At 47.0% G+C, this 12,981-nt stretch overlaps 1 protein-coding gene and 1 long non-coding RNA gene across 12 annotated transcripts in view; both read left to right on the top strand.

Moving 5' to 3' along the window:
* LOC111081473 (proton-associated sugar transporter A) overlaps positions 1 to 12,981 on the top strand; it is a 235,664-nt gene that overhangs the window by 84,733 nt on the left and 137,950 nt on the right. Inside the window, exons 3-4 of one of the 9 annotated variants that reach the window (XM_041594725.1) lie at positions 2,997 to 3,070; positions 3,198 to 3,334. The exons of the other annotated variants lie outside the window; for them this stretch is intronic. Coding sequence (XP_041450659.1) covers positions 2,997 to 3,070; positions 3,198 to 3,227 — 104 coding nt within the window. The 3' untranslated portion in view covers positions 3,228 to 3,334. Of the gene's footprint in view, positions 1 to 2,996; positions 3,071 to 3,197; positions 3,335 to 12,981 lie in introns of those variants that run through there. 9 annotated transcript variants of the gene reach the window in all.
* LOC121404697 lies at positions 754 to 2,973 on the top strand. 3 transcript variants are annotated; one of them, XR_005968146.1, is made up of 3 exons: positions 754 to 1,074; positions 1,141 to 2,436; positions 2,531 to 2,973. It is a non-coding gene; the product is annotated as an uncharacterized LOC121404697 (long non-coding RNA). The 3 variants fall into 3 exon arrangements; XR_005968145.1 differs by having other exon boundaries at positions 756 to 1,074; positions 1,141 to 2,286; positions 2,368 to 2,972; XR_005968144.1 differs by having other exon boundaries at positions 757 to 1,074; positions 1,141 to 2,828; positions 2,915 to 2,962.

The following is a 12,981-nucleotide window of genomic DNA, read 5'->3' on the forward strand; positions in this document are numbered from 1 at the left end:
TAAAACTAAAAACGCAGTATCGTAGAGAATGCCCATATCTACCAGACTGCCGAATCTGAATCAGATCGGATCATAATTATAGCCAGAATGAAGAAATTAATTTTCAGTTGCTTTCCCCACCACCCCCTGCACGAGATTCGCTACTGATTCTCTTTCTCGCTCGCACACTCTGCCGCGTTCAGTGCGCGAGCAACTCCCAGCGGAGGAGATGTAGAATCTAAATGGTACATATACAATCTACATGTTAGATGTAGAATATACATCTATACTATAAATTTGTAGAAAAAAATATGTGTGTAAGCGGCTATCTCCGCAACGCGTGCACCAAATTGCATGCTGTTTTTTTAAAATGATAGCCAGAGATTGTGACCTGATTTGCACAAACAAATTTGTACTTTTCTATAAATAGGTTCCTCAAGAATTAAAAATGAATCAAAAAAATCTTAAATTTGGTCCAAAAGTGTGTGTTTGAACGACTATTTCATTTCATTTCTCCGCAACGCGTGCATCAAATTGCATGCGGTTTTTTTTAAATGATAGCCAGGGTATGCGTCATTCTTTTTTTACAAAAGTTTTCACTTTTCTATAAATAGGTTCCACAAAAATTAAAAATTAATCAAAAAAAAAAATCTCAAATTTGGTCTAAAAATGTGTGTTTGAACGCCTACTTCATTTCATTTTGTGTCATTCTGTAGAACAAATTTGTTCTACACTTTTTGTGTGAAAATTTGTTTTTTGAAAAAATTGCAAAAATCAAAATCGACGCGTTCGCGTACATTAGTGTCACCAATTACGCTTCTCATAGGCAAATTATAATTGGTCAAATGAACGACCGTTGTCGCCATTGTCAGGCATTAAAATTTAAAGGTGAAGAAGATGGGATGTGCTGTGCGTGTGGTAAACTGAAATTGTCTGAATTAAGCAGCCCACCACAACCATTGAGCACATTACTTAATGGATTCACACCTGAGTCCAATCATTTTTTGAACAATATACGAAAGTATAATTCGAGTTTTCAAATGACATCTTTTGGCGCCAAAAATATTATAAGAGACAACTTCATGGCCGTTCAAGGTAATTAAATAGTTTTGTTTATGCAAATTGTACGTTTTTGCTCATTCTATCATATATTTTATTCAGATTCAAGGTCAAATATACCATCGATCTGGCTCTTTGTTACCTTTCGACAACGCAGACCACCAATTTTTCAAATTATATTTGATCGGGAACGCGGAAGACGAAACCGATCGTCGGTGTGCCATTATCACCAACACGCGGAGACAAATTATTTTCGATTTGCAAAATATGTTCCATGAGCACAACGAATTGGTTCAGGTTTTCAAAACATCGCTTGATCGAATGCCATCTGACGATCATAAAATTGTTATTCGAGCTGATAAAACACCGGTTGGCGAACATGCAAGGCGTTTCAATGCACAAACAGTTGACGAAGTGGCAATAGTCATAGTTGGTGAGCAATTTAATAATCGTGATATTGTGCTTCATCGTAGAAATGAACAACTTGAACGTGTATCCGAGACTCATCGCTATTATGATGCACTACAATATCCCATATTTTTTTGGAGCGGACAAGATGGCTATAATTTCCACATTAAAATGATAAATCCAGTAAACGGTCGAGAAGGAACAAAGAAAGTTAGTGCTATGAGCTATTACGCATACAGGCTGCAGATACGGCAAAATCAAGACAGCCACATATTGAGGTGTAGAGCACTTTTCCACCAGTATATTGTTGACATGTATTCAAAAATTGAATCGGAACGGTTAAATTTTCTTCGATTAAACCAAGCCAAATTACGTTCCGAAGAGTATGTTCATTTGCGTGATGCCATTAACAACGATGGTAATGCACAAAACGTTGGAACTATGATAATATTACCGTCATCGTATGTTGGAAGTCCACGTCATATGTTTGAGTACGCGCAAGATGCGATGTCATATGTTCGCCGTTATGGTCGACCAGACCTCTTCATCACCTTCACGTGTAATCCGCAATGGGAAGAAATCTCGGAATTATTGTTTGTTGGCCAAACATCGAAAGATCGCCATGATATTTTAGCACGTGTTTTTAGACAAAAATTGAAATCACTCATGGATTTAATTGTCTGTTCAATGTTGGATGTATTCGATTGAATGGCATTTGGCTGATTGAAAAAATAAGGCCGAATCAAATTGACGATGTGATTTCGGCAGAAATTCCAGATCCGACAGTGGATCCTGAATTGTTTGAAGTGGTCACCAAAAATATGATTCACGGATCATGTGGTGCGTTGAATTTAAATTCACCCTGTATGGTTGAATGGAAATGCTCCAAACTTTTTCCAAAAAATTTGGTCTCCGATACAGGAGACGTTGACGGGCAACGATGGATATCCCGAATATCGGCGTCGATCAACTGAAGATAATGGCCATTCGGTAACTTTGAGAGTTTAAAATCAAGATTTGGAGATTGATAATCATTGGGTTATCTATTAAATCTATTAAATACATTTGCAAATACATCAACAAGGGCAGTGATATGGCTGTTTTTGGAGCAGTTGCTAATGTTACCGATTAAATCACTCAATTTCAAATGGGCAGATACATCAGTTCAAATGAAGCAGTATGGCGCATATTATCATTCCCGATCCATGATAGGCATCCAACTGTAGTTCATTTAGCTGTTCATCTTGAAAACGGTCAACGCGTTTTTTTCACACCCGGAAATGCAATGCGAAGAGATGCGCAACCACCTTGAGCTATTAATTGAGCGGGTGCCAAAAGGACTACACTGGAAGACGTTCCTACTTTACCAAGATGACATTATAGTGAGCTCGACTTGAAAGAGTTGTTGCGGCTTCTTATTTCTATTAATAAAATTTTGTTTTTGTCTTGGTGAAAAAACATTTTCCAGCAGGAGTACGTCTGGTTGTATGCCTTATACTGCCATCATGAAAGTTGTTATTTTTAATAAATTGAATAACATTCTTAACTAGCTCGCTGCAGCTCTTCTTCTGGATGTACATATGTAAATGGCCTTATCTTCTTTTGGGTCTCTAGTCAAGCTTCGGTAAGCTAATCTTTTGCATTATTAGCCAGCAGCGAAAATATTTGATATTTGGCGTCACAGCCAAACCAGCTTTTTTATTTATTTATTTTTAATTCTTGTGTTTGCTTTGCTTTATTGTCGGAATTAGCGCTGGACCATTCATTCGATATTGTCATAACATTCTGCCTTTGCGTTGCATATGTTGAGAACGCTGTCGCTATCGCGTTATTGGTGACGAAGACTCTTGTGTTGGAGCGCTGCTTAAGTCGGAAACGTTTCCGACCCCATAAAGTATATATATTCTTGATCAGCATCAATAGCCGAGTCGATATAGCCATGTCCGTCCGTTCGCCTTGATGACCGTGTTTCCAGACTCATGTTATATCACCCTGCTACAAGTGTATTTCAAAATTGCGCCCCGCCCCCTGAATCTAAATCAGATTGGGTCATAATTATAGCCAGAATGAAGAAATTAATTTACAGTTGCTTCCCCCGCCGCCTACACACTCTGCTTAGTTATGTACGCGAGCGCCCGCTGGCGGTGAAGATGTAGACTCTAAATGGTACATGTAGAGTCTACATGTTAGATGTAGAATATACATTATATATGTAGACAACAAATGTAGAAAAAATATTTAAAATGTAAAATCTTTTAAAATTCTACATAAATTGTAAGGTCAGACTGTGTTCAGTCGCATTTTTATGAATTAATTAATATTACATAATATACACTTATCGAATAAGTCAGGTCCACCCATGTAACGGGAGACATAATAACAAACGGCAAAGCATTGTAGCTGGGTTAACAATAACCGCTTGTGCAGCAATTTCTGCCAACGATGCGATCGCTCTTCAGAGGGCAATAGCAATGGTGCAATTGCTGAATATCACAATTTCCCAATAACACAATATCATATTAAATCCAAATTAATTCAATATTAATTCCAATTCCCTTTTACCATATTCTTACTAGACTCAGCACTTTCTGTACCTTTTGTTACCTATAAATAGAATTTAAGTTTGTTGAATAAAATCAGTATCAGAAACAGTACCATCACTGCCTGTTCACTCATTCTCTACAACTGCAATCAACAGAGGCTGTCGCCGTGTCTTCAGACCCTCATTCGCTCGACGTAGGAAACCCTCTCCGCAGTCCAACTGGTTCAAGTTCTAGTTTCGACGACGAATTTGTAAACGGTTTATGTACCGTATGCATACCAAATCACACACACACACACAAACACACGGACCCGGACCCTAGGGAGACCCCTAAGAGGACGAGGGAACCTGCCAGCCCGGCAAGCTCGCAGAGAACGACGCCGCCCAAAAAGAGCAAGGCATCCCAGGAGGCAACCTGCCTTTAAAACCTCGTGGAGTTGGGGGAACTATTGCAGGAGGTGCCCACCAAAATGATGGACAAGGCTTCGCGCCACATCACCATCCCCACGAGGGCGACGTTTGTGCGCATGGAGGTGCTTCACTCGAGCATCCTCGAGGCGTGGCGAGCAGCCGCAAAGGGCGAAGGCGGCAGGCAGGAAGGCCACAACGCCGAATTCATGTGCCCGAAATGCTCACAGAGCACACAGAGCGCTGATAAGGAGCAGCAGACGATGAAAGTCTGGACCAAGGAGGCCGCAGCGCAGACGGAGCCGTGGCGAAGGCTGAGCCAGCCGGCCGTGGAGGAAGAGGACGCGACTCACAGCGTTGCTAGGAACCCCGAGAGCCCAGAGAACCCGGAGAGCGGATGGAACGTGGTAGCCAAAAAGCCGAGGTCTGCAAGCCGCGCACGCCCAGACGCGATCGTGGTGCAGGCAGGCGGCAAGCCATACAGCGAGGTACTGGCCATGGTGACTAGGAGGGAGGACAAGCAGCTGTCGGACCTGGGAAGCTGCGTCAGCAAGGTACGTCGTACCATCAACGGCAATCTTCTGCTGGAGGTGGCCAAAGATAGTGCGCAGAGCATCGCGCGGGTCCTCGGCGATGTAGCGTCAGTGCGTGCCATGACGGAGGATAACAAGGTGGTAGTGCTGGAGATACGCGATCTCGACTCCCTCGCGACGGAGCGGGAGATCTGCGCCACTATCGCGAGCCAATTTGGAACCGAGGAGGGACGAGTGAGTACGCAGTCACAGTTGGCAGTGGTCAGCTTGCCTTTCTCCTTGGACAAAGCCGTCCTACAGCGCAGTGAGGTGCGGATCGGTTGGACCGTCTGCAGGATCCGGGAGAGAGAAGGTCTCCCAAGGTGCTACCGATGCCTGGAACCCGGGCACATTGCGGGTAACTGCAAGAGCACAGTGGATAGGAGCGGCTGCTGCATCAAATGCGGAGAGCAGGGGCACAAGGCAGCCGAGTGCAGCAATGAGCCATCGTGCTTCATCTGCTCAGCAGCTGGCAAGAAGGAGGTCAGGCAGAAGCTGTCCAGCCTCAAGCAGCGGGGTCGGAAATTCCAGACCAAAATGCAGGTGATTCAACTCAACTTGAATCACTGCAGAGCTGCGCAGGATCTCCTGGCGCAGACGGTGCGCGAACTGGGTTCGGAGGTGGCAATCCTCAGCGAGCCCTATAGGGTGGGCAGCAGCAGCGAATGGGCCACGGACCGCTCTGGCAAAGCGCCCCTGCGGCTATGCGGAGCGGAGGCGCCACAGATGCGCGACACCAAGTCGCGCTCCGCAGAACGTGCCTCCGCGCCAGAAGGCAACGTGCCAGGGACACTTCGCGCCTAGACCTCTGCATCGAGCGCTACAAAGCAGCGCGGAAAGAGCTGAAGAACACCATCAGGGACAGCAAACGGGAGTGCTTCCTCAGGCTGTGCGACGCAGCCGAAGCAGATCCCTTGGGATGCGCCTACAAAATGAAGAGGCTCAACGCGGGCGGCAAAGCCCCAACTGATCCCGTGGTACTGGAGGGGATAGTCAGCGCCCTGTTCCCGCGAGGACAACAGGTTGAGAGTCTTCCACGGCCCGAGATTGGCCTAGAAGAGATCTCCGAGGTCACGGTAGAGGAGGTACGAGGTACAGGCGGGCAGACACCTTAAGCCCAAGAAGGCACCGGGCCCTGATGCGATTCCCAACAGAGCGCTGAAGCTGGCACTATCGTTGCTTCCGATGGAAGTTGCTGGGCTTTTTAACCAGTGTCTGCAGAAGGGTACTTTCCCCGAGAGGTGGAAAAGGCAACGGCTGCTTTTGCTGGCCATGCCGGGCAAGCCTCCAGGAGAGGCTTCCTCGTACAGGCCCATCTGCCTCCTGGACACAATTGGGAAGGTCTTCGAGAGAGTGATCGCAACGAAGATGAGTGCAGCTATCGAAGCTGCTGGCGGTCTCTCCCCGGACCAATACGGCTTCAGGAAGGGAAGGTCAACGCTGGACGCTATCTCGAAGGTCGTCGGAACGGCAAAGGAGGCTACCGCAGGAACCAGGTGGAAAGGTTGGACCAAGTCCTCTTGTCTAGTGGTGACACTAGACATCAGGAACGCCTTCAACTCGGCCGACTGGAGCCGAACGCTGGAGGCCCTGAGAGGCTTCAACATCCCGGGTTACCTGCTGAACATAGCCTACAGCTATTTCAGTGCCAGGGTGCTGACGATGGACACGAGTTTGGGTTCCAGGGCATATGAAGTCTCTGGAACGCTATGTACGATGGAGTGTTGAGGCTTCCGATGCCAATCGGTACAAGCATGGTAGGCTTCGCGGACGACGACCACCACTAGTCGCAAAGGAACTCGCCGCGGTGGAGAAAATCGCCAACGAGGCTATCCACTTCGTTGAGTCGTGGCTGGAGGTCGCAGGACTAGAGCTGGCGGCTCAAAAGACGGAGGCGGTGCTCATATCGAGCCGAAAAGCGGTCGAGACAGCCAGAGTGCAGGAGCACCTGGAATACGGCCACTGAAAGGCCAGCGGGACAGCAGGATCGCTCTCTCCTAAACACCAGAGGCCCAAAGCAGGCAACGCGGAAGCTGCTGACGAGCGTCGTGACGTCGCAAATGCTTTACGCCGCGCCAGTGTGGGCGGAGGCAGCAAAGGTAAAGAGTTATATGCGAAGGCTGGAGGCCACGTAAAGGATATGCGCCATCAGAATCACGTGCTCCTTCAGAACCATCTCGGACGAAGCAGCGCTGGTCATCGCCGGGCAAATCCCTCTCGGTAAGCTGATACTGGAGAGGAAGGAAGGACGCACACCCTCATCCCGCGCATAGCGTGCTGGGTGGATCGGAAGCACGGGCAGGTAGATTTCTACCTCACCCAGGCTCTGAGCGGGCACGGCTGTTTCCGCAGCTATTGGTGTCCAGAGTGTGGCACTGGTATAGTGGAAGACGCTCAGCACGTTCTTTTTGAGTTCCACAGGTTCGGCTACGAGCGGCAGGAGTTGGAAGCCGCTGCAGGGACAAGAATAAGCGCGGAAAGTGGTGCCGCTGATGTTGGCTGAGCCAAGAGTTTGAGAAGCGGCCACGGTGTTCGCCTGTAGCGTGATGAGAACGAAGGTCCCTGGAGAGAAGGCGGAAGGAACGGACGGAGTAGGTGTCCTCGCGGCGGCAAAGCAATGCCTTGCGGCAGTACCGCTCGACGCACGACCCCTACCCCTACCCCCCATCACCCCCCTGTCCGACACCCCTTACTGTTATTGTTATTGTTACTAGGTGTAAGCCACGCTAAAGTTTAAACTTAAAATATATGAATACAAAAAAAAACATTAACATAAGATGACCCCGACGCAGGAAAACCTGCAGATCACACTGAAGAAGTCAGACTCTTCAACACAAACTGGCAGCAAGCCACATACTTACGGTAGAATCTCCTACCAATAAGCAGAACAATTTGGCAGAAATGTCACTTTCAGATCATCAGCCAACAAGATCTACGATTAATAATATGAAGATCACAAGTGCGTTTCACCAGCACAAAACCTCCATTCAGTACGTCATCTGTACTTTTACTTTGACCAACATCGGTTGCGAATAGGAGCGTATCCAGCTGAAAAGCGAATAAAATACTCCCAACGGGTCAAAGTATAACTAAGAGGCGAAATGGATTCCCACAAGGAGGAACACGCTGCCGCCACAGAGGCATTAAATGAGCAGCAAGAAATTGGAGATTAAATTTCGAAGATAATTAGGAACTTCAAAAAAGACTCTCCAGAAAGGAAGCAACATATAACGTACTTCCAATCAAAAAAGGCGGGTCTCGAGGATGCATGGAATAGATTTAACGAAATCGACACCAAGATATCAAAGGCATATAAGACCGACCACTACGTTAAATTTCGTGAGGACTTGCGTAAAACACTAAAAACGTACGTTGCGATTTTTACTGAAAGCATGGACAAGCTAAATCAGGCATCAAGTGCTCATGTGGGTCAATATGTCTAACAACAATCGAATGATCGGAGCCAGCATCCAACGGAAGCTTACAGAAAATTGCCTTCACTATTTTGCCGACAAAAGGCCATAGTAGAGTCCATAAAACGCATTCTGAGACAATTCTCAGAGGCGGGAGGACGTACATCAAGTGATTTGATATAATTACTATGGACTCAAGCACAAGAAGTCCATTTTACTATCCACGAGGATTATGATAGCCCAGAAGAAGGAGGATACAACATGGAAGCCTATCTGACCCTGGAAAAAGAGGTACAAAGAGCATTGGCAAAACCAGCCACATCAAACAATAATGACGTGCAGCTTCCACGCATCAACATTCCAAAGTTTGATGGGGACATACTAAAATGGTCCCAGTTTTATGACCTGTTTTCATGTATGATATATGAAACAAACATGCCCACAGTATGGAAGATGTGGTAGAGGAGAGGCAGAAAGATTGATCCGACATATCGATCTAAAAGAAGAAAATTATGTGAGCGCCTGGGAAATTCTGATTGATACATACAACAATCCCAGAGACGTCGCTAGCACGGTATTGAAACGCTTCCTAAATTATAAAAGTTAATGACGACTCCAAGTCATTAAAAGAGTTGTACGTTACAACTATCGAATCCCTGGCATCATTAAAGGGATTGGGCATCAATATATCCACCTGAGATCCAATATTGATTGCCGTCATAAAAAATAAGCTGGATGTCACTAACAGAGCCTTGTACGAGAAATCATTGGGAAGCTCAAAGGAAATACAGGCCTTGGACACAATGCTTCAGTTCCTAGAACAAAGAGTTCGAGTTCTAGGAGCAGGCAAAAGACACAAATGTCAAGGAAAGAGCCAAAAGCACAACATGTGCAAGCCATTGGCTCTACGGAAGCGATGAGTTTCACTCCAAATCACCATCAGAACGACTTAATTGGGTACAAAAGCAGAAATTGTGTGTCAACTGTTTTAAAACAAGCCACAAAACAAATGCATGCCCAGGTCGGACATGTTTCAAGTGCGACAAAAAACACAATACACTGCTGCTCTTGGACATACCAAGTACAGAGCCAAGAGCACCGACGGTTGGCGCAGCAAGTAACAATCATTACAATGTACTAGCTACAGCAAAAGTAGCAATAGAAGCAAACAATGGACAGAGAGCCAATTTCAGAACTTTGCTGTATTCAGGATCACAGATTTACCTGAGCTCTGAACGAATGGCATCAATGTTGTCAGTAAAACTTAACGATACAACATTAGGCATGGAAGGAATTGGAGGTCAGTCAAATACCAGCAGAGCAAGAGTAAATGTTCTAATAAAATCCCTTCACGGCGGATTTACGCAAAGAATTGAAACATTCGTACTACCTCAGATAATTACTGATCAACCAGCGCAGGCACTCGATGAAATGAACTTGAACATACCAAATAAACGCCATACCAAACGCCAATCGAAGCAAATTGCGAAGCTCACTTTATAGAGAACTTACAAACAGTATAGTAAAACTCCCATTTTCCGAACACTCTTCAGCCCTGGGGGGGTCTTTGGAAACTGCAACGAAAAGATTCCTGGCATTAGAGCGACGGATTTCACCTGACACCTGGAAAGGCTACGTGGAATTCATGAATGAATATGAAGACCTTGGACACATGAAGATGGTCCCAGTATCACAAGTGCCGGAGAGGCACTACTTCATACCACACCACTGTGTACTCAAACCTGAGAGCACCAGCACAAAGCTACGACAGTCCGCTACAGCGGACATCGAGAAAATGTACCGACAAGTGTGGATAAATCCCGAGGATCAATTTCATCAGACTAGCGCCCAACGTGGGGCCCATAATAGCAGATGATGAGCTCATCCAAGTTTCCGGAAGACTAGAAGAAGCTCTAATTCCGTTCAACACAAAACATCCAACCCTGCTACCGTACTCAATAGTCAAAATAGTCAACGACTCAATAGTCAAAATGATTATGCGAGAACTACATGGGGAAAATCTGCATTGCGGTGCCCAAGCATTAAGGGCAATTGCAAGACAACAATATTGGATTATCAACGACAAGACGATGGCGAGAAGCATCATACATAGCTGTATTAGATGCACCAAAGCCAGACCAAAGCTGATACACCGGATCACGTCAACAATCAACCAAGCAGAGCCACGCGGATCATTACCCCCGATCCCCATTCCACGCCGCTTTTCAGTCGACTTGGGCGATGGTTGAACACCAGTCCAACGGCCGGGAGAATGTTCAGTCGCATATTTATGAATTAATTAATATTACATAATATACACTTATCGAATAAGTCAGGTCCACCCATGTAACGGGAGACATAATAACAAACGGCAAAGCATTGTAGCTGAGTCAACAATAACCGCTTCTGCAGCAATTTCTGCCAACGATGCGATCGCTCTTCCGCTCTTAGGTTAGGTTAACCCAGACGGCCCTCACGGGGCCACGCATAGGCCAATATGGCCCTTAGTTGTCCGGATGGGGGTGTATGAACCTTTCGAAAGTATTTATGAGGTTTTGAAGTCCCTAAGGATCGAGGTGTTTTTGGCAAAGGCTAGCAGTTCCCCTGGCGTCCTTTTGGAGGCATCTTCCAGTGATGCCAGTACCGGGGCGCCCAGGTATATTCTCCTAGCCCTTGAGAGAGCCGGGCAGTTGCAGATGAGATGTTCCAGGGTTTCAGTTGCCCCGGATTCCTCGCATTTCCTGCAGTTGCCACTGTTGGTGATGCCTAGTTTGGCAGCATGTGCCGCGGCCAGACAGTGACCTGTGAGTATTCCCACCAACATTCTGCAGTCCTTCCGTGGGAGGTGCAGTATGTAGTGGCTGAGTTTCCTGTTGCGCTCCTTGCACATGGTTTTTGAGGTTCTGCAGGTGGTGGTTCTGCTCCACCTGCTTCTTGCCTGTGTGTCGGCCCGTTTCTCTAAATCGCTTTGGAGCGTTCTAAGGGAGACAGGCACGTTCTCAGTTCTGTCGTTTTCCAGCCCGACGCCGTCCTTAGCCAGACCGTCCGCCATCTCGTTGCCATCGATGCCTTGGTGGCTGGGAACCCAGTACATCCGCACTGACTTTGTCGTGCTTAGGATATCTAGTGCCTCCCTGCTTGCCAAGACATTTCTGGAACTGACCGCCGACGACTGCATGGATCTTATCGCCGCCTGGCTGTCCACGAACAGGTTGATCACGTCGTGTGGACGATCCGTACACTGAGCAGCCTCTGCCGCTTTCCGTATGGCGAAGACTTCCGCCTGGAATATGCTGCATTGGTCCGGTAGCTTATAGGACAGCCTTATCTCAGGGTCTGTACAGTATATGCCTGCTCCTACTCCTCCTTCCATCTTGGAGCCGTCAGTGTAGATGTTGAGGTGTTGAGTCTGGTCCCGACCCCTTTTCCAGTCGTCGGGCCCCATGTATGAGGTTGTTTTTACATCCAGGCCAGTTTGGGGGATCATGTAGTCAGATATACTGGTCATGTCTCGGCCAATTGAACTGTGCCCGAATCCTTGTAGAGACATATTGCCTGATGCTACTAAGCGTTGTGCCGCCTTTCCTGCAGTCAGTTGAGCGTGGATGTCCAGGGGGTCTATTCCGATTATGGTTTCGAGAGCTTTTGTTGGGGTTGACCTCAGCGCCCCCGTAATGCAGAGCAGTGCCGGCCGCTGGGTCCTTTCCATAAGCTTATTGTACGTCTTCTTTTCTGTCGCTTGCCACCACACTAAGACTCCGTACAGCAGAGTCGGTCGCACCACCGAGATGTAGATCCAGTGCATTAGAGCGGGTGACAGGCCCCACGTGCTGCTAAGCATCTTCTTGGATGCGTATAGCGCAATGGTGGCCTTCTTCACCCTTTCCACTACATTGGGCCTCCATGCCAGCTTGCTATCCAGTACTATGCCGAGGTATTTGACTTGTGCTTTCGGGGTCAGCCTGGTTTTATCAATTTTCAAGGGGATCCATGCCGGTACCTTGTATCTCTTGTCCGCGTTGATACTGAGTCCTACTTTTCCTGCCCACTCACATATCTCCCTGAGTGTGGATTCCATTATGGAGCTGAGGGTCGATGGACATACTCCCGTAATAATTATGCTTATGTCATCTGCATAGGCTGTTATTTTTGGGGCTCTCCTCTCGAATCTCTTTATTAAGTCGTCGACCACCAGGTTCCACAGGAGGGGCGACAGGACCCCACCTTGTGGTGTGCCTCTTTGAGCCCCCCCTCACCATGGAAGCGGTGCCCCACTCTGATTGCACCCGTCTGCAACTTAGAAGGTTCTTTATCCAGAGGTTGATTGCGGGATGTGTGTTGGTCGCTTCTAGGCGGTCCATAATAGCGTTCGTGGTGACGTTGTTGAATGCTCCGGATATGTCTACGAACACTCCTAGAGCATACTTTTTATTATGGAGGGCTCTCTCGATGGTGGCTACTAGCGAGTGCAGTGCCGTCTCTACCGATTTCCCTTTGGTGTGGGCATGCTGGTTGGTTGACATCAGTCTCCCTACATCATTCCTGATGTGTAGATCCAGCAGCTTTTCTAGTGTTTTGAGTAGAAAGGATGTAAGGCTTA

This window comes from Drosophila obscura, unplaced genomic scaffold (assembly GCF_018151105.1).
Source record: "Drosophila obscura isolate BZ-5 IFL unplaced genomic scaffold, ASM1815110v1 contig_36, whole genome shotgun sequence".
In the NCBI taxonomy this organism is placed as follows: Eukaryota; Metazoa; Arthropoda; class Insecta; order Diptera; family Drosophilidae; genus Drosophila; species Drosophila obscura.